The sequence below is a fragment of the Salmo salar genome, chromosome 17, assembly GCF_965601325.2.
Source record: "Salmo salar chromosome 17, fSalSal1, whole genome shotgun sequence".
NCBI classification, from domain to species: Eukaryota; Metazoa; Chordata; class Actinopteri; order Salmoniformes; family Salmonidae; genus Salmo; species Salmo salar.
Genome location: NC_138307.1, coordinates 28450001 through 28469547, shown reverse-complemented (window position 1 = coordinate 28469547; position 19547 = coordinate 28450001). Strand labels below are relative to the sequence as shown.

The following is a 19547-nucleotide window of genomic DNA, read 5'->3' as shown; positions in this document are numbered from 1 at the left end:
CCTCTCCTTCACCTCCTGCCTCTCTGTTATTATGCCTCTCTGTTATTATCCCTCTCCTTCACCTCCTGCCTCTGTTATTATTGTTCTCCTTCACCTCCTGCCTCTCTGTTATTATCCCTCTCCTTCACCTCCTGCCTCTCTGTTATTATCCCTCTCCTTCACCTCCTGCCTCTCTGTTATTATGCCTCTCTGTTATTATCCCTCTCCTTCACCTCCTGCCTCTGTTATTATCCCTCTCCTTCACCTCCTGCCTCTCTGTTATTATCCCTCTCCTTCACCTCCTGTCTCTCTGTTATCCCTCTCCTTCACCTCCTGCCTCTCTGTTATTATCCCTCTCCTTCACCTCCTGTCTCTCTGTTATCCCTCTCCTTCACCTCCTGCCTCTCTGTTATTATCCCTCTCCTTCACCCCCTGCCTCTGTTATTATCCCTCTCCTTCACCTCCTGCCTCTCTGTTATTATCCCTCTCTTTCTTTCACCTCCTGCCTCTCTGTTATTATCCCTCTCCTTCACCTCCTGCCTCTGTTATTATTGTTCTCCTTCACCTGCCTCTGTTATTATTGTTCTCCTTCACCTCCTGCCTCTCTGTTATTATCATTCTCCTTCACCTCCTGCCTCTGTTATTATCACTCTCCTTCACCTCCTGCCTCTCTGTTATAATGCCTCTCCTTCACCTCCTGCCTCTCTGTTATTATCCCTCTCCTTCACCTCCTGCCTCTCTGTTATTATGCCTCTCTGTTATTATCCCTCTCCTTCACCTCCTGCCTCTCTGTTATTATCCCCTCCTTCACCTCCTGCCTCTGTTATTGTTCTCCTTCACCTCCTGCCTCTCTGTTATTATCCCTCTCCTTCACCTCCTGTCTCTCTGTTATCCCTCTCCTTCACCTCCTGCTTCTGTTATTATCCCTCTCCTTCACCCCCTGCCTCTCTGTTATTATCCCTCTCCTTCACCTCCTGCCTCTCTGTTATTATCCCTCTCCTTCACCTCCTGCCTCTCTCTTATTATCCCTCTCCTTCACCTCCTGCGTCTGTTATTATCCCTCTCCTTCACCTCCTGCCTCTGATTATCCCTCTCCTTCACCTCCTGCCTCTGTTATTATCCGTCTCCGTCCCCCTGCCTCTCTGTTATTATCCCTCTCTTTCACCTCCTGCCTCTCTGTTATTATGCCTCTCTGTTATTATCCCTCTCCTTCACCCCCTGCTTCTGTTATTATCCCTCTCCCTCACCTCCTGCCTCTCTGTTATTATCCCTCTCCTTCACCCCCTGCTTCTGTTATTATCCCTTTCCTTCACCTCCTGTCTCTCTGTTATTATCCCTCTCCTTCACCTCCTGCCTCTGTTATTATCCCTCTCCTTCACCTCCTGTCTCTCTGTTATCCCTCTCCTTCACCTCCTGCTTCTGTTATTATCCCTCTCCTTCACCCCCTGCCTCTCTGTTATTATCCCTCTCCTTCACCTCCTGCCTCTCTCTTATTATCCCTCTCCTTCACCTCCTGCCTCTCTCTTATTATCCCTCTCCTTCACCTCCTGCGTCTGTTATTATCCCTCTCCTTCACCTCCTGCCTCTGTTATTATCCGTCTCCGTCCCCCTGCCTCTCTGTTATTATCCCTCTCTTTCACCTCCTGCCTCTCTGTTATTATGCCTCTCTGTTATTATCCCTCTCCTTCACCCCCTGCTTCTGTTATTATCCCTCTCCTTCACCTCCTGCCTCTCTGTTATTATCCCTCTCCTTCACCCCCTGCTTCTGTTATTATCCCTCTCCTTCACCTCCTGCCTCTCTGTTATTATGCCTCTCTGTTATTATCCCTCTCCTTCACCTCCTGCCTCTGTTATTATCCCTCTCCTTCACCTCCTGCCTCTCTGTTATTATCCCTCTCCTTCACCTCCTGCCTCTCTGTTATTATCCCTCTCCTTCACCTCCTGTCTCTCTGTTATCCCTCTCCTGCACCTCCTGCCTCTCTGTTATTATCCCTCTCCTTCACCCCCTGCCTCTGTTATTATCCCTCTCCTTCACCTCCTGCCTCTCTGTTATTATCCCTCTCTTTCTTTCACCTCCTGCCTCTCTGTTATTATCCCTCTCCTTCACCTCCTGCCTCTGTTATTATTGTTCTCCTTCACCTGCCTCTGTTATTATTGTTCTCCTTCACCTCCTGCCTCTCTGTTATTATCATTCTCCTTCACCTCCTGCCTCTGTTATTATCACTCTCCTTCACCTCCTGCCTCTCTGTTATAATGCCTCTCCTTCACCTCCTGCCTCTCTGTTATTATCCCTCTCCTTCACCTCCTGCCTCTGTTATTATGCCTCTCTGTTATTATCCCTCTCCTTCACCTCCTGCCTCTCTCTTATTATCCCTCTCCTTCACCTCCTGCCTCTCTCTTATTATCCCTCTCCTTCACTCCGCTCTTGATCCTCTCCTTCACCCCTGCTCTGTTATTATCCCTCTCCTTCACCTCCTGCCTCTCTGTTATTATCCCTCTCCTTCACCTCCTGCCTCTCTCTTATTATCCCTCTCCTTCACCTCCTGCGTCTGTTATTATCCCTCTCCTTCACCTCCTGCGTCTGTTATTATCCCTCTCCTTCACCTCCTGCCTCTGTTATTATCCCTCTCCTTCACCTCCTGCCTCTGTTATTATCCGTCTCCGTCCCCCTGCCTCTCTGTTATTATCCCTCTCTTTCACCTCCTGCCTCTCTGTTATTATGCCTCTCTGTTATTATCCCTCTCCTTCACCCCCTGCTTCTGTTATTATCCCTTTCCTTCACCTCCTGTCTCTCTGTTATTATCCCTCTCCTTCACCTCCTGCCTCTGTTATTATCCCTCTCCTTCACCTCCTGTCTCTCTGTTATCCCTCTCCTTCACCTCCTGCTTCTGTTATTATCCCTCTCCTTCACCCCCTGCCTCTCTGTTATTATCCCTCTCCTTCACCTCCTGCCTCTCTCTTATTATCCCTCTCCTTCACCTCCTGCCTCTCTCTTATTATCCCTCTCCTTCACCTCCTGCGTCTGTTATTATCCCTCTCCTTCACCTCCTGCCTCTGTTATTATCCGTCTCCGTCCCCCTGCCTCTCTGTTATTATCCCTCTCTTTCACCTCCTGCCTCTCTGTTATTATGCCTCTCTGTTATTATCCCTCTCCTTCACCCCCTGCTTCTGTTATTATCCCTCTCCTTCACCTCCTGCCTCTCTGTTATTATCCCTCTCCTTCACCCCCTGCTTCTGTTATTATCCCTCTCCTTCACCTCCTGCCTCTCTGTTATTATGCCTCTCTGTTATTATCCCTCTCCTTCACCTCCTGCCTCTGTTATTATCCCTCTCCTTCACCTCCTGCCTCTCTGTTATTATCCCTCTCCTTCACCTCCTGTCTCTCTGTTATCCCTCTCCTTCACCTCCTGCCTCTCTGTTATTATCCCTCTCCTTCACCTCCTGTCTCTCTGTTATCCCTCTCCTTCACCTCCTGCCTCTCTGTTATTATCCCTCTCCTTCACCCCCTGCCTCTGTTATTATCCCTCTCCTTCACCTCCTGCCTCTCTGTTATTATCCCTCTCTTTCTTTCACCTCCTGCCTCTCTGTTATTATCCCTCTCCTTCACCTCCTGCCTCTGTTATTATTGTTCTCCTTCACCTCCTGCCTCTCTGTTATTATCATTCTCCTTCACCTCCTGCCTCTCTGTTATTATCCCTCTCCTTCACCTCCTGCCTCTCTGTTATTATGCCTCTCTGTTATTATCCCTCTCCTTCACCTCCTGCCTCTCTGTTATTATCCCCTCCTTCACCTCCTGCCTCTGTCATTGTTCTCCTTCACCTCCTGCCTCTGTTATTATTGTTCTCCTTCACCTCCTGCCTCTCTGTTATTATCCCTCTCCTTCACCTCCTGTCTCTCTGTTATCCCTCTCCTTCACCTCCTGCTTCTGTTATTATCCCTCTCCTTCACCCCCTGCCTCTCTGTTATTATCCCTCTCCTTCACCTCCTGCCTCTCTGTTATTATCCCTCTCCTTCACCTCCTGCCTCTCTCTTATTATCCCTCTCCTTCACCTCCTGCGTCTGTTATTATCCCTCTCTTTCACCTCCTGCCTCTGTTATTATCCCTCTCCTTCACCTCCTGCCTCTGTTATTATCCGTCTCCGTCCCCCTGCCTCTCTGTTATTATCCCTCTCTTTCACCTCCTGCCTCTCTGTTATTATGCCTCTCTGTTATTATCCCTCTCCTTCACCCCCTGCTTCTGTTATTATCCCTCTCCTTCACCTCCTGCCTCTCTGTTATTATCCCTCTCCTTCACCTCCTGTCTCTCTGTTATCCCTCTCCTTCACCTCCTGCCTCTCTGTTATTATCCCTCTCCTTCACCCCCTGCCTCTGTTATTATCCCTCTCCTTCACCTCCTGCCTCTCTGTTATTATCCCTCTCTTTCTTTCACCTCCTGCCTCTCTGTTATTATCCCTCTCCTTCACCTCCTGCCTCTGTTATTATTGTTCTCCTTCACCTCCTGCCTCTCTGTTATTATCATTCTCCTTCACCTCCTGCCTCTCTGTTATTATCCCTCTCCTTCACCTCCTGCCTCTCTGTTATTATGCCTCTCTGTTATTATCCCTCTCCTTCACCTCCTGCCTCTCTGTTATTATCCCCTCCTTCACCTCCTGCCTCTGTTATTGTTCTCCTTCACCTCCTGCCTCTGTTATTATTGTTCTCCTTCACCTCCTGCCTCTCTGTTATTATCCCTCTCCTTCACCTCCTGTCTCTCTGTTATCCCTCTCCTTCACCTCCTGCTTCTGTTATTATCCCTCTCCTTCACCCCCTGCCTCTCTGTTATTATCCCTCTCCTTCACCTCCTGCCTCTCTGTTATTATCCCTCTCCTTCACCTCCTGCCTCTCTCTTATTATCCCTCTCCTTCACCTCCTGCGTCTGTTATTATCCCTCTTTCACCTCCTGCCTCTGTTATTATCCCTCTCCTTCACCTCCTGCCTCTGTTATTATCCGTCTCCGTCCCCCTGCCTCTCTGTTATTATCCCTCTCTTTCACCTCCTGCCTCTCTGTTATTATGCCTCTCTGTTATTATCCCTCTCCTTCACCCCCTGCTTCTGTTATTATCCCTCTCCCTCACCTCCTGCCTCTCTGTTATTATCCCTCTCCTTCACCCCCTGCTTCTGTTATTATCCCTTTCCTTCACCTCCTGTCTCTCTGTTATTATCCCTCTCCTTCACCTCCTGCCTCTGTTATTATCCCTCTCCTTCACCTCCTGTCTCTCTGTTATCCCTCTCCTTCACCTCCTGCTTCTGTTATTATCCCTCTCCTTCACCCCCTGCCTCTCTGTTATTATCCCTCTCCTTCACCTCCTGCCTCTCTCTTATTATCCCTCTCCTTTACCTCCTGCCTCTCTCTTATTATCCCTCTCCTTCACCTCCTGCGTCTGTTATTATCCCTCTCCTTCACCTCCTGCCTCTGTTATTATCCGTCTCGTCCCCCTGCCTCTCTGTTATTATCCCTCTCTTTCACCTCCTGCCTCTCTGTTATTATGCCTCTCTGTTATTATCCCTCTCCTTCACCCCCTGCTTCTGTTATTATCCCTCTCCTTCACCTCCTGCCTCTCTGTTATTATCCCTCTCCTTCACCCCCTGCTTCTGTTATTATCCCTCTCCTTCACCTCCTGTCTCTCTGTTATTATCCCTCTCCTTCACCCCCTGCTTCTGTTATTATCCCTCTCCTTCACCCCCTGCTTCTGTTATTATCCCTCTCCTTCACCTCCTGCCTCTCTGTTATTATCCTTCTCCTTCACCTCCTGCCTCTGTTATTATCCCTCTCCTTCACCTCCTGCCTCTGTTATTATCCCTCTCCTTCACCTCCTGCCTCTCTGTTATTATCCCTCTCCTTCACCTCCTGCCTCTCTGTTATTATCCCTCTCCTTCACCCCCTGCTTCTGTTATTATCCCTCTCCTTCACCTCCTGTCTCTCTGTTATTATCCCTCTCCTTCACCCCCTGCTTCTGTTATTATCCCTCTCCTTCACCCCCTGCTTCTGTTATTATCCCTCTCCTTCACCTCCTGCCTCTCTGTTATTATCCTTCTCCTTCACCTCCTGCCTCTGTTATTATCCCTCTCCTTCACCTCCTGCCTCTCTGTTATTATCCCTCTCCTTCACCCCCTGCTTCTGTTATTATCCCTCTCCTTCACCTCCTGCCTCTGTTATTATCCCTCTCCTTCACCTCCTGCCTCTCTGTTATTATCCCTCTCCTTCACCTCCTGCCTCTCTGTTATTATCCCTCTCCTTCACCCCCTGCTTCTGTTATTATCCCTCTCCTTCACCTCCTGCCTCTCTGTTATTATCCTTCTCCTTCACCTCCTGCCTCTGTTATTATCCCTCTCCTTCACCCCCTGCTTCTGTTATTATCCCTCTCCTTCACCTCCTGCCTCTGTTATTATCCCTCTCCTTCACCTCCTGCCTCTCTGTTATTATCCTTCTCCTTCACCCCTGCCTCTCTGTTATTATCCTTCTCCTTCACCTCCTGCCTCTGTTATTATCCCTCTCCTTCACCTCCTGCCTCTCTGTTATTATCCCTCTCCTTCACCTCCTGCCTCTGTTATTATCCCTCTCCTTCACCTCCTGCCTCTCTGTTATTATCCCTCTCCTTCACCTCCTGCCTCTGTTATTATCCCTCCCCTTCACCTCCTGCCTCTCTGTTATTATCCTTCTCCTTCACCTCCTGCCTCTGTTATTATCCCTCTCCTTCACCTCCTGCCTCTCTGTTATTATCCCTCTCCTTCACCCCCTGCTTCTGTTATTATCCCTCTCCTTCACCTCCTGCCTCTGTTATTATCCCTCTCCTTCACCTCCTGCCTCTCTGTTATTATCCCTCTCCTTCACCTCCTGCCTCTCTGTTATTATCCCTCTCCTTCACCCCCTGCTTCTGTTATTATCCCTCTCCTTCACCTCCTGCCTCTCTGTTATTATCCTTCTCCTTCACCTCCTGCCTCTGTTATTATCCCTCTCCTTCACCCCCTGCTTCTGTTATTATCCCTCTCCTTCACCTCCTGCCTCTGTTATTATCCCTCTCCTTCACCTCCTGCCTCTCTGTTATTATCCTTCTCCTTCACCTCCTGCCTCTGTTATTATCCCTCTCCTTCACCTCCTGCCTCTCTGTTATTATCCCTCTCCTTCACCTCCTGCCTCTGTTATTATCCCTCTCCTTCACCTCCTGCCTCTCTGTTATTATCCCTCTCCTTCACCTCCTGCCTCTGTTATTATCCCTCCCCTTCACCTCCTGCCTCTGTTATTATCCCTCTCCTTCACCTCGTCTCCCTCCCTTTGTCTCTCTCTCTGTGACTCTCTTTCACAGCCACTCACTAATTGTGTTTCCCCTCCCCCTCCACAGTGGATCAACAGTCGTACCCTGGTGGTGATGGACAGTGGGGAGAAGCTGCGTGTGGTGGACCGACCCAGCCAGGAGGAGCTGGAGAGCTTGGACGTGGCTGAGGTGCAGCTGGTCTACAACAGCAGCCATTTTAAATCGCTGGCCACGGGGGGAAACGTCAGCCAGGCGCTGGTGAGGGTCAGGGGTGAGGGGTCAGGGTCAGACGTCAGAGGTGACGGTAGAGAGGTTGCGGTGGGTAGATAGATAGTGAGGGTTGAGAAGTAATGGTAGGGAAGTGGTAGGGGTGAAAGGGCATGGAAAGGGGGTCATAGGTCAGTAGCTGTAGAGGGGAAGGCATCACCTGGCACTGGCAAAGGTCACAGGTGAGGGGTTAGAGGTCAGTGGTAGTAGAGGGTGTCAGGTAAGTTTAATGGGTCAAAGGTTAAGGGTTATGGAGCAGGGTCAGACAGGACAGGACTAGGCTGGCTAGTGGGAAAAGGTTGCACAAGATAATTTCTCCCCCTGAAGAATCAGTCTCCACTACCTTCACTACTAAACACCAAACTGTTGAAACCAGCTGGTAAGGTTACAGACCATTACCTGGAATGAAACAGTTACATCACTGGTTCTAACCTGGTGTAGAGCAGGTGGCTCTGTCCAATCATACAGGACCAACGTCCTAGTCACTGTCTTCAGGGGGACTGAAGCTGTTAAATCAAGGAGCAGGGGGTCACCAGTGATTCCCCCCCACCTGTCTCCCATACCTCTACATGGAGTCATTCAGAGTCAACATCAACCAATCAGGACCATGATGTTTTGGATCTTCCTGAGATAATCATTGAGTCCGTACAAAGGTCTTGTTCAGGATTCTTGGCATATATTTGCCACATTTGTATCTAAAAGTATTATTGAGAAGTAGCAGTCATGGATGATTTCAGTTGATTTTCACTCTGAATAACAGTGTCCTGGCCTTTGACCTCTGCTCTCCAGACTAAAAGTGTGTGTTTTAGGCCCTAGTAGGAGAGAAGGCCTGCTACCAGTCTGTCTGCAGCTACGCAGGACAGATGGTACTACTGGGGACCAAGGTAGGTCTCTGTATATGTCACTGTGTGTGTGTGTGTGTGTGTACAGGGGAAGGAGAAACACAAGCGTTGTCTAATTGAGGCCTTTTCTCTGTTCCAGTCAGCCCACATCATGACTCTGAGGAACTGGAGGGAGGTAAGTGTCTCTCTGACTTGCCACCATACCATTCTAAAACTAAAGGTTATCTATTATATCATTCTACCTGTGATCTGTCTCTGAGGGGGATTTAATGGACCTGTGTCTCTCTGAGGGGGATTTAATGGACCTGTGTCTCTCTGAGGGGGATTTAATGGACCTGTGTCTCTCTGAGGGGGATTTAATGGACCTGTGTCTCTCTGAGGGGGATTTAATGGACCTGTGTGTCTCTGAGGGGGATTTAATGGACCTGTGTGTCTCTGAGGGGGATTTAATGGACCTGTGTCTCTCTGAGGGGGATTTAATGGACCTGTGTCTCTCTGAGGGGGATTTAATGGACTTGTGTCTCTCTGAGGGGGATTTAATGGACCTGTGTCTCTGAGGGGGATTTAATGGACCTGTGTCTCTCTGAGGGGGATTTAATGGACCTGTGTGTCTCTGAGGGGGATTTAATGGACCTGTGTGTCTCTGAGGGGGATTTAATGGACCTGTGTCTCTCTGAGGGGGATTTAATGGACCTGTGTCTCTCTGAGGGGGATTTAATGGACCTGTGTCTCTCTGAGGGGGATTTAATGGACCTGTGTCTCTCTGAGGGGGATTTAATGGACCTGTGTCTCTCTGAGGGGGATTTAATGGACCTGTGTCTCTCTGAGGGGGATTTAATGGACCTGTGTCTCTGAGGGGGATTTAATGGACCTGTGTCTCTGAGGGGGATTTAATGGACCTGTGTCTCTCTGAGGGGGATTTAATGGACCTGTGTCTCTCTGAGGGGGATTTAATGGACCTGTGTCTCTCTGAGGGGGATTTAATGGACCTGTGTCTCTCTGAGGGGGATTTAATGGACCTGTGTCTCTCTGAGGGGGATTTAATGGACCTGTGTCTCTCTGAGGGGGATTTAATGGACCTGTGTCTCTGAGGGGGATTTAATGGACCTGTACTGCTGGAGACATTCACTGCTCTAACTCTTTCTCTCTCTCACACAGCGGGTGGACTGTCTGTTGAAACAGGAACGTTTTGTTGAGGCTCTGTCCTTGGCCTGGTCCTTCCATGAGGGCACCGCCAAGGCTGTACTGGGTGAATAGCCTCTTCTCCTTCTCCCTCTCCCCTCCTCTCCTTCTCCCTCTCCCCTCCTCTCCTTCTCCCTCTCCCCTCTTCTCCTTCTCCCTCTCCCCTCCTCTCCTTCTCCCTTTCCCCTCCTCTCCTTCTCCCTCTCCCCTCCTCTCCTTCTCCCTCTCCCCTCCTCTCCTTCTCCCTCTCCCCTCCTCTCCTTCTCCCTTTCCCCTCCTCTCCTTCTCCCTCTCCCCTCCTCTCCTTCTCCCTCTCCCCTCCTCTCCTTCTCCCTCTCCCCTCCTCTCCTTCTCCCTCTCCCCTCCTCTCCTTCTCCCTCTCCCCTCCTCTCCTTCTCCCTCTCCCCTCTTCTCCTTCTCCCTCTCCCCTCTTCTCCTTCTCCCTCTCCCCTCCTCTCCTTCTCCCTCTCCCCTCCTCTCCTTCTCCCTCTCCCCTCTTCTCCTTCTCCCTCTCCCCTCCTCTCCTTCTCCCTTTCCCCTCCTCTCCTTCTCCCTCTCCCCTCCTCTCCTTCTCCCTCTCCCCTCTTCTCCTTCTCCCTCTCCCCTCTTCTCCTTCTCCCTTTCCCCTCCTCTCCTTCTCCCTCTCCCCTCCTCTCCTTCTCCCTCTCCCCTCTTCTCCTTCTCCCTCTCCCCTCCTCTCCTTCTCCCTTTCCCCTCCTCTCCTTCTCCCTCTCCCCTCCTCTCCCTCTCCCCTCTTCTCCTTCTCCCTCTCCCCTCTTCTCCTTCTCCCTTTCCCCTCCTCTCCTTCTCCCTCTCCCCTCCTCTCCTTCTCCCTCTCCCCTCTTCTCCTTCTCCCTCTCCCCTCTTCTCCTTCTCCCTTTCCCCTCCTCTCCTTCTCCCTCTCCCCTCCTCTCCTTCTCCCTCTCCCCTCTTCTCCTTCTCCCTCTCCCCTCTTCTCCTTCTCCCTCTCCCCTCTTCTCCTTCTCCCTCTCCCCTCTTCTCCTTCTCCCTTTCCCCTCCTCTCCTTCTCCCTCTCCCCTCCTCTCCTTCTCCCTCTCCCCTCTTCTCCTTCTCCCTTTCCCCTCTTCTCCCCCTCCTCTCCCCCCCTCTCCCCCTCCTCTCCCCCCCTCTCCCCCTCATTTACAATTGCGACCTGGCCAAGATAAAGCAAAGCAGTTCGACACATACAACAACACAGAGTTACACATGGAGTAAAACAAACTTAGTCAATAATACAGTAGAAACATAAGTCTATATACAATGTGAGCAAATGAGGTGAGATAAGGGAGGTAAAGGCAATTTGAACAGGCTAGCTAACAATCTAGAAACCAATCAAAATATTGTTAAGGAAGTTGTTTTTAGTTGCCTGGTTTGCTGGATTGACATCTACTAAATGATTGTTTAAACGGATGATTTAAATGGATGGGTTTATTGGTGTTAAAATACAGCTTTTTTGCTATTTTCAACCACCAGGCAGCCCGTCGTTTTTGGTTTCTACTTTTTCATTACGAAAAGGTTGATGTCGGACATCAATAGAATGTTCATGATGTCACTGCTACAGCTGTCTACATGACATGTTGATAGACCAACTGAAAACCAGCCTTTAGAAAACCTCTTTCTGAAGGTCTAAGATCTACTGTGTGGAAAGCCTGGTCTCTTCTGTACTATAAGATCTACTGTGTGGAAAGCCTGGTCTCTTCTGTACTATAAGATCTACTGTGTGGAAAGCCTGGTCTCTTCTGTACTATAAGATCTACTGTGTGGAAAGCCTGGTCTCTTCTGTACTATAAGATCTACTGTGTGGAAAGCCTGGTCTCTTCTGTACTATAAGATCTACTGTGTGGAAAGCCTGGTCTCTTCTGTACTATAAGATCTACTGTGTGGAAAGCCTGGTCTCTTCTGTACTATAAGATCTACTGTGTGGAAAGCCTGGTCTCTTCTGTACTATAAGATCTACTGTGTGGAAAGCCTGGTCTCTTCTGTACTATAAGATCTACTGTGTGGAAAGCCTGGTCTCTTCTGTACTATAAGATCTACTGTGTGGAAAGCCTGGTCTCTTCTGTACTATAAGATCTACTGTGTGGAAAGCCTGGTCTCTTCTGTACTATAAGATCTACTGTGTGGAAAGCCTGGTCTCTTCTGTACTACGAAGGACAGCGTGTTTTCACTGTTTGTCCTTGAATCATTCATACACTACAGTACTTTACATTCTGAGGGCTTTCTGTTGGAGGCCTTTTCACTGATGGCACAGAGGCCATTCTACCTTTTAATAGCAGTTTTTACATCGATTTTTCTTTTCTCACTAAAGTGAAAACACACAACCCTTTATGAGTCATTGTGTTGATGTATTGTGAATGTCTGTTATTTTTCCAGGACTGTTTGGGGACCCAGCAAAGAGGAAAGGTGTAGTGGCAGACAAGGTGAATCCCTCTTCCACCCTTCATCCTTCCCTCCTCCCTCCCTTCCTTTCCTACCCACCCCCCTTCCACAAAGAAATCTATCTAATTTGATTGATTGACTGATTGATTGACTGATTGATTGACTGATTGATTGACTGATTGACTGATTGATTGACTGACTGATTGACTGACTGATTGACTGACTGATTGACTGACTGATTGACTGACTGATTGACTGACTGATTGACTGATTTGATTGATTGATTGATTGACTGATTGACTGTACTTCCTGTCTAGATGATTGAGATTCTGTTCCAGTATGTGGAGCGCTCAGTGAAGAAATGTCCAGAACACGGCAAGATACAGGTCATGGAACAACATTTCCAGGTACACACACACCCCACACACCACACACACCCCACAATACACACACACCACACACACCCCACAATACATACACACCACACACACCCCACAATACATACACACCACACACACCCCACAATACACACACACCCCACGATACACACACACCCTACGATACACACACACCCCACGATACACACACACCCTACGATACACACACACCACACACACCACACACACCCCACGATACACACACACCCCACGATACACACACACCCTACGATACACATACACACACCACACACACCGCACACACCCCACGATACACACACCACACACACCGCACACACCCCACGATACACACACCACACACACCACACACACCCCACGATACACACACCACACACACTGCACACACCCCACGATACACACACCACACACAAACCGCGCACACCCCACGATACACACACCACACACACACCGCACACACCCCACGACACACACACACACACACACACACACCACACACACACCGCACACACCCCACGATACACACACCACACACACACCGCACACACCCCACGATACACACACCACACACAAACCGCGCACACCCCACGATACACACACCACGATACACACACACACACCGCGCACACCCCACGATACACACACACACCGTGCACACCCCACGATACACACACACACCACACACACCCCACGATACACATACACACACATCGCACACACCCCACGATACACACACACCGCACACACCCCACGATACACACACACACACCACACACACCCCACGATACACACACACACACACACACCGCACACACCCCACGATACACACACACACACACCACACACACCGCACACACACCACCACACACACACCACACACACCCCACGATACACACACCGCACACACCCCACCACACACACACCGCACACACCCCACGATACACACACACACCGCACACACCCCATGATACACACACACACACCACACACACACACCACACACACCCCACGATACACACACACACCACACACACCGCACACACCCCACGATACACACACACACACACCACACACACACACCACACACACCCCACGATACACACACACACCACACACACCGCACACACCCCACGATACACACACTGCACACACCCCACAATACACACACACACCACACACACACCACACACACCCCACGATACACACACACACCACACACCCCACGATACACACGTTAATCTGTCCCACTGTTCAGTTTGACAACGCTCGGGACCTTGAAACCTGTCTTCCATTGGCCTTTAAGGCTTGTCCTTGTGCTTAGGCTGCCTGGGTTGAGTAGCTAATCTCTCTCTCTCTCCATCCTCCCTTCATCCCTCCATCCCTCTCTTTCTCTCTGTCCGTAGGACATGGTGCCTGTCATGGTAGATTACTGTCTGCTGCTGCAGAGGACGTAAGACACACACACACTGACACAGACATCGCGTCTGATGGCCCTTGCGTTGCCTATTCCCAGCACTCTGTTAGCTTATTCATTGAAGGGACAGTTCAACATTTTTCAACTTCATATCATCTGCAGTTCTTGAGTGAAGGAAGGAGCCTTTTAGTCCAGTCAGAGTGCAGTAGAGAGCAGCCCCTTTTAGTCCAGTCAGAGTGCAGTAGAGAGCAGCCCCTTTTAGTCCAGTCAGAGTGCAGTAGAGAGCAGCCCCTTTTAGTCCAGTCAGAGTGCAGTAGAGAGCAGCCCCTTTTAGTCCAGTCAGAGTGCAGTAGAGAGCAGCCCCTTTTAGTCCAGTCAGAGTGCAGTAGAGAGCAGCCCCTTTTAGTCCAGTCAGAGTGCAGTAGAGAGCAGCCCCTTTTAGTCCAGTCAGAGTGCAGCAGAGAGCAGCCCCTTTTAGTCCAGTCAGAGTGCAGCAGAGAGCAGCCCCTTTTAGTCCAGTCAGAGTGCAGCAGAGAGCAGCCCCTTTTAGTCCAGTCAGAGTGCAGCAGAGAGCAGCCCCTTTTAGTCCAGTCAGAGTGCAGCAGAGAGCAGCCCCTTTTAGTCCAGTCAGAGTGCAGCAGAGAGCAGCCCCTTTTAGTCCAGTCAGAGTGCAGCAGAGAGTAGAGTAGCAGCCCCTTCGGCACAGAGATGGACAGAGAAAGGAAGATCTTTCTCTCTTTGGGCTCCTGAGTGGCGCAGCAGTCAAAGGCACTACTTCTCAGGGCAAGAGGCGTCACTACAGATCCTGGTTCGATTCCAGGCTATATCACAACCGGCTGTGATTGGGAGTCCCATAGTGCGGCGCATAATTGGCCCAGTGTTGTCCGGGTTTGGCCAGGGTAGGCCGTCATTGTAAATAAGAATTTGTTCTTAACTGAGTTGCCTAGTTAAATAAAGGTTAAATTAAAAAAATACAAATTGTAATCTGTCTCTCAAAATGAAGGCTGACCTCCACAAAAGGTTATGAAAGAACAAACTGAGATTTCTTCTGGCACCAGATTTCATTTTTAATGCAGTTAGTTTGATCTGCGCTGAGAGATCTTTATTTTGTTTGACTGGGGTTCTCTTCAAGGGACAAAGTGTGCATTAAAGGGATATTTAAAAATAATTCTGCTTTATATTCATCAGCTCCAGCACCACCCCAACATCAACATATGTTAAAATGCCTAGTTTCTATGTTTTGTTGTAAAAAAATATGGAGAAAGATAAGTGTTTCCAATGACATCATCGGTGTGCATCATGTGATTTTAACCAATTTGGAGTAGGCATTTCCTACTAATTGGTTGATGATGTCAATTCAAACACTTATCTTTCTCCATATTTTTTTACTACAAAACATAGAAACTAGGCATTTTAACATATGTTGATGTTGGGGTGGTGCTGGAGCTGATGAATATAAAGCAGAATTATTTTTAAATATCCCTTTAATGCACACTTTGTCCCTTGAAGAGAACCCCAGTCAAACAAAATAAAGATCTCTCAGCGCAGATCAAACTAACTGCATTAAAAATGAAAAACAAATGATAAACAAAGGGAGTCAATCCGCTGCCAGAAGACATCTGTTTGTCTGTTCCTGTGTGAACGTGCTTTCAGTCTGTCTGTTCCTGTGTGAACGTGCTTTCAGTTTCTGTTCCTGTGTGAACGTGCTTTCAGTTTGTCTGTTCCTGTGTGAACGTGCTTTCAGTCTGTTCCTGTGTGAACGTGCTTTCAGTCTGTTCCTGTGTGAACGTGCTTTCAGTCTGTCTGTTCCTGTGTGAACGTGCTTTCAGTTTGTCTGTTCCTGTGTGAACGTGCTTTCAGTCTGTCTGTTCCTGTGTGAACGTGCTTTCAGTCTGCCTGTTCCTGTGTGAACGTGCTTTCAGTCTGTCTGTTCCTGTGTGAACGTGCTTTCAGTTTCTGTTCCTGTGTGAACGTGCTTTCAGTTTGTTCCTGTGTGAACGTGCTTTCAGTTTGTTCCTGTGTGAACGTGCTTTCAGTTTGTCTGTTCCTGTGTGAACGTGCTTTCAGTTTGTCTGTTCCTGTGTGAACGTGCTTTCAGTTTGTCTGTTCCTGTGTGAACGTGCTTTCAGTTTGTCTGTTCCTGTGTGAATGTGCTTTCAATTTGTCTGTTCCTGTGTGAATGTGCTTTCAGTTTGTCTGTTCCTGTGTGAATGTGCTTTCAGTTTGTTCCTGTGTGAACGTGCTTTCAGTTTCTGTTCCTGTGTGAACGTGCTTTCAGTTTGTTCCTGTGTGAACGTGCTTTCAGTTTGTCTGTTCCTGTGTGAACGTGCTTTCAGTTTGTCTGTTCCTGTGTGAACGTGCTTTCAGTTTGTCTGTTCCTGTGTGAACGTGCTTTCAGTTTGTCTGTTCCTGTGTGAACGTGCTTTCAGTCTGTCTGTTCCTGTGTGAACGTGCTTTCAGTTTGTCTGTTCCTGTGTGAATGTGCTTTCAGTTTGTCTGTTCCTGTGTGAATGTGCTTTCAGTTTGTTCCTGTGTGAACGTGCTTTCAGTTTCTGTTCCTGTGTGAATGTGCTTTCAGTTTGTCTGTTCCTGTGTGAATGTGCTTTCAGTTTGTTCCTGTGTGAACGTGCTTTCAGTTTCTGTTCCTGTGTGAACGTGCTTTCAGTTTCTGTTCCTGTGTGAACGTGCTTTCAGTTTCTGTTCCTGTGTGAACGTGCTTTCAGTTTCTGTTCCTGTGTGAACGTGCTTTCAGTTTGTCTGTTCCTGTGTGAACGTGCTTTCAGTTTGTCTGTTCCTGTGTGAACGTGCTTTCAGTTTGTCTGTTCCTGTGTGAACGTGCTTTCAGTTTGTCTGTTCCTGTGTGAACGTGCTTTCAGTCTGTCTGTTCCTGTGTGAACGTGCTTTCAGTTTGTCTGTTCCTGTGTGAATGTGCTTTCAGTTTGTCTGTTCCTGTGTGAACGTGCTTTCAGTTTGTTCCTGTGTGAACGTGCTTTCAGTTTCTGTTCCTGTGTGAACGTGCGTTCAGTTTGTCTGTTCCTGTGTGAACGTGCTTTCAGTTTGTCTGTTCCTGTGTGAACGTGCTTTCAGTTTGTCTGTTCCTGTGTGAACGTGCTTTCAGTCTGTCTGTTCCTGTGTGAACGTGCTTTCAGTTTGTCTGTTCCTGTGTGAACGTGCTTTCAGTTTGTCTGTTCCTGTGTGAATGTGCTTTCAGTTTGTCTGTTCCTGTGTGAATGTGCTTTCAGTTTGTTCCTGTGTGAACGTGCTTTCAGTTTCTGTTCCTGTGTGAATGTGCTTTCAGTTTGTCTGTTCCTGTGTGAATGTGCTTTCAGTTTGTTCCTGTGTGAACGTGCTTTCAGTTTCTGTTCCTGTGTGAACGTGCTTTCAGTTTCTGTTCCTGTGTGAACGTGCTTTCAGTTTCTGTTCCTGTGTGAACGTGCTTTCAGTTTCTGTTCCTGTGTGAACGTGCTTTCAGTTTCTGTTCCTGTGTGAACGTGCTTTCAGTTTCTGTTCCTGTGTGAACGTGCTTTCAGTTTCTGTTCCTGTGTGAACGTGCTTTCAGTTTGTCTGTTCCTGTGTGAACGTGCTTTCAGTTTGTCTGTTCCTGTGTGAACGTGCTTTCAGTTTGTCTGTTCCTGTGTGAACGTGCTTTCAGTTTGTCTGTTCCTGTGTGAACGTGCTTTCAGTTTGTCTGTTCCTGTGTGAACGTGCTTTCAGTCTGTCTGTTCCTGTGTGAACGTGCTTTCAGTTTGTCTGTTCCTGTGTAAATGTGCTTTCAGTTTGTCTGTTCCTGTGTGAATGTGCTTTCAGTTTGTTCCTGTGTGAACGTGCTTTCAGTTTCTGTTCCTGTGTGAATGTGCTTTCAGTTTGTCTGTTCCTGTGTGAATGTGCTTTCAGTTTGTTCCTGTGTGAACGTGCTTTCAGTTTCTGTTCCTGTGTGAACGTGCTTTCAGTTTCTGTTCCTGTGTGAACGTGCTTTCAGTTTCTGTTCCTGTGTGAACGTGCTTTCAGTTTCTGTTCCTGTGTGAACGTGCTTTCAGTTTCTGTTCCTGTGTGAACGTGCTTTCAGTTTCTGTTCCTGTGTGAACGTGCTTTCAGTTTCTGTTCCTGTGTGAACGTGCTTTCAGTTTGTCTGTTCCTGTGTGAACGTGCTTTCAGTTTGTCTGTTCCTGTGTGAACGTGCTTTCAGTTTGTCTGTTCCTGTGTGAACGTGCTTTCAGTTTGTCTGTTCCTGTGTGAACGTGCTTTCAGTTTGTCTGTTCCTGTGTGAACGTGCTTTCAGTCTGTCTGTTCCTGTGTGAACGTGCTTTCAGTTTGTCTGTTCCTGTGTAAATGTGCTTTCAGTTTGTCTGTTCCTGTGTGAATGTGCTTTCAGTTTGTTCCTGTGTGAACGTGCTTTCAGTTTCTGTTCCTGTGTGAATGTGCTTTCAGTTTGTCTGTTCCTGTGTGAATGTGCTTTCAGTTTGTTCCTGTGTGAACGTGCTTTCAGTTTCTGTTCCTGTGTGAACGTGCTTTCAGTTTCTGTTCCTGTGTGAACGTGCTTTCAGTTTCTGTTCCTGTGTGAACGTGCTTTCAGTTTCTGTTCCTGTGTGAACGTGCTTTCAGTTTCTGTTCCTGTGTGAACGTGCTTTCAGTTTCTGTTCCTGTGTGAACGTGCTTTCAGTTTGTTCTTTCATAACCCTTTGTGGTGGTCGGCCTTAGTTTGGAGAGAGAGAGAAAGATCTTCCTTTCTCTGTCCATCTCTGTGCCGAAGGGGCTGCTACTCTACTCTCTGCTGCACTCTGACTGGACTAAAAGGCTCCTTCCTTCACTTAAGAACAGCTTCCCGTCCCTGCTCCAGAGAATTCTATTATCAGTCTATTATGGTCCCGTCCCTGCCCCAGAGCCTCCTAGCATTTGTATTCATTATGGATCCCCAATAGCTGCCAAGGCAGCAGCTACTCTTCCTGGGGTCCAGCAAAATGAAGGCAGTTTATACAATTTTAAAAACATTACAATACATTCACAGATTTCACAACACACTGTGTGCCCTCAGGCCCCTACTCCACCACTACCACATATCTACAGTACTAAATCTATGTGTGTGTGTGTGTGTGTGTGTGCGCGTGTGTCTGTCCCTATGTTTGTGTTGCTTCACAGTCCCCGCTGTTCCATAAGGTGTATTATTATCTGTTGTTTTTCTATCTAATTTTACTGCTTGCATCAGTTACTTGATGTGGAATAGAGTTCCATGTAGTCATGGCTCTATGTAGTACTGTGCACCTCCCATAGTCTGTTCTGGACTTGGGGACTGTGAAGACACTTCTTGTGGCATGTCTTGTAGTGTATGAATGGGTGTCTGAGCTGTGTGCCAGTAGTTTAGACAGACAGCTCGGTGCATTCAACATAAATATAAGTAGTGATGAAGTCAATCTCTCTTCCACTTTCAGCCAGGAGAGATTGACATGCATATTATTAATATTAGCTCTCTGTGTACATCCAAGGGCCAGCCGTGCTGCCCTGTTCTCAGCCAATTGCAATTTTCCTAAGTCCCTCTTTGTGGCACCTGACCACACTACTGAACAGTAGTCCAGGTGCGACAAAACTAGGGCCTGTAGGACCTGCCTTGTTGACAGTGTTGTTATGAAGGCAGAGCAGCGCTTTATTATGGACAGACTTCTCCCAGTCTTAGTTAGTACTGTATCAATATGTTTTGACCATGACAGTTTACAATCTAGGGTTACTCCTAGCAGTTTAGTCACCTCAACTTGCTCCATTTCCACATTATTTATTACAAGAT

General features: G+C 48.3%; 1 protein-coding gene across 6 annotated transcripts in view; it reads left to right on the top strand.

The window, feature by feature from the left end:
* vps8 (VPS8 subunit of CORVET complex) overlaps positions 1 to 19547 on the top strand; it is a 194367-nt gene that overhangs the window by 55947 nt on the left and 118873 nt on the right. For 5 of the 6 annotated variants that reach the window (XM_082963730.1, XM_082963731.1, XM_082963729.1 and 2 more), the window contains exons 13-19: positions 7359 to 7529; positions 8348 to 8422; positions 8520 to 8555; positions 9539 to 9629; positions 11936 to 11982; positions 12259 to 12348; positions 13761 to 13807. In XM_082963730.1, the coding sequence (XP_082819856.1) occupies positions 7359 to 7529; positions 8348 to 8422; positions 8520 to 8555; positions 9539 to 9629; positions 11936 to 11982; positions 12259 to 12348; positions 13761 to 13807 (557 nt within the window). The remainder of the gene's footprint in view (positions 1 to 7358; positions 7530 to 8347; positions 8423 to 8519; positions 8556 to 9538; positions 9630 to 11935; positions 11983 to 12258; positions 12349 to 13760; positions 13808 to 19547) is intronic. The other variant, XM_082963732.1, reaches the window with a different exon arrangement.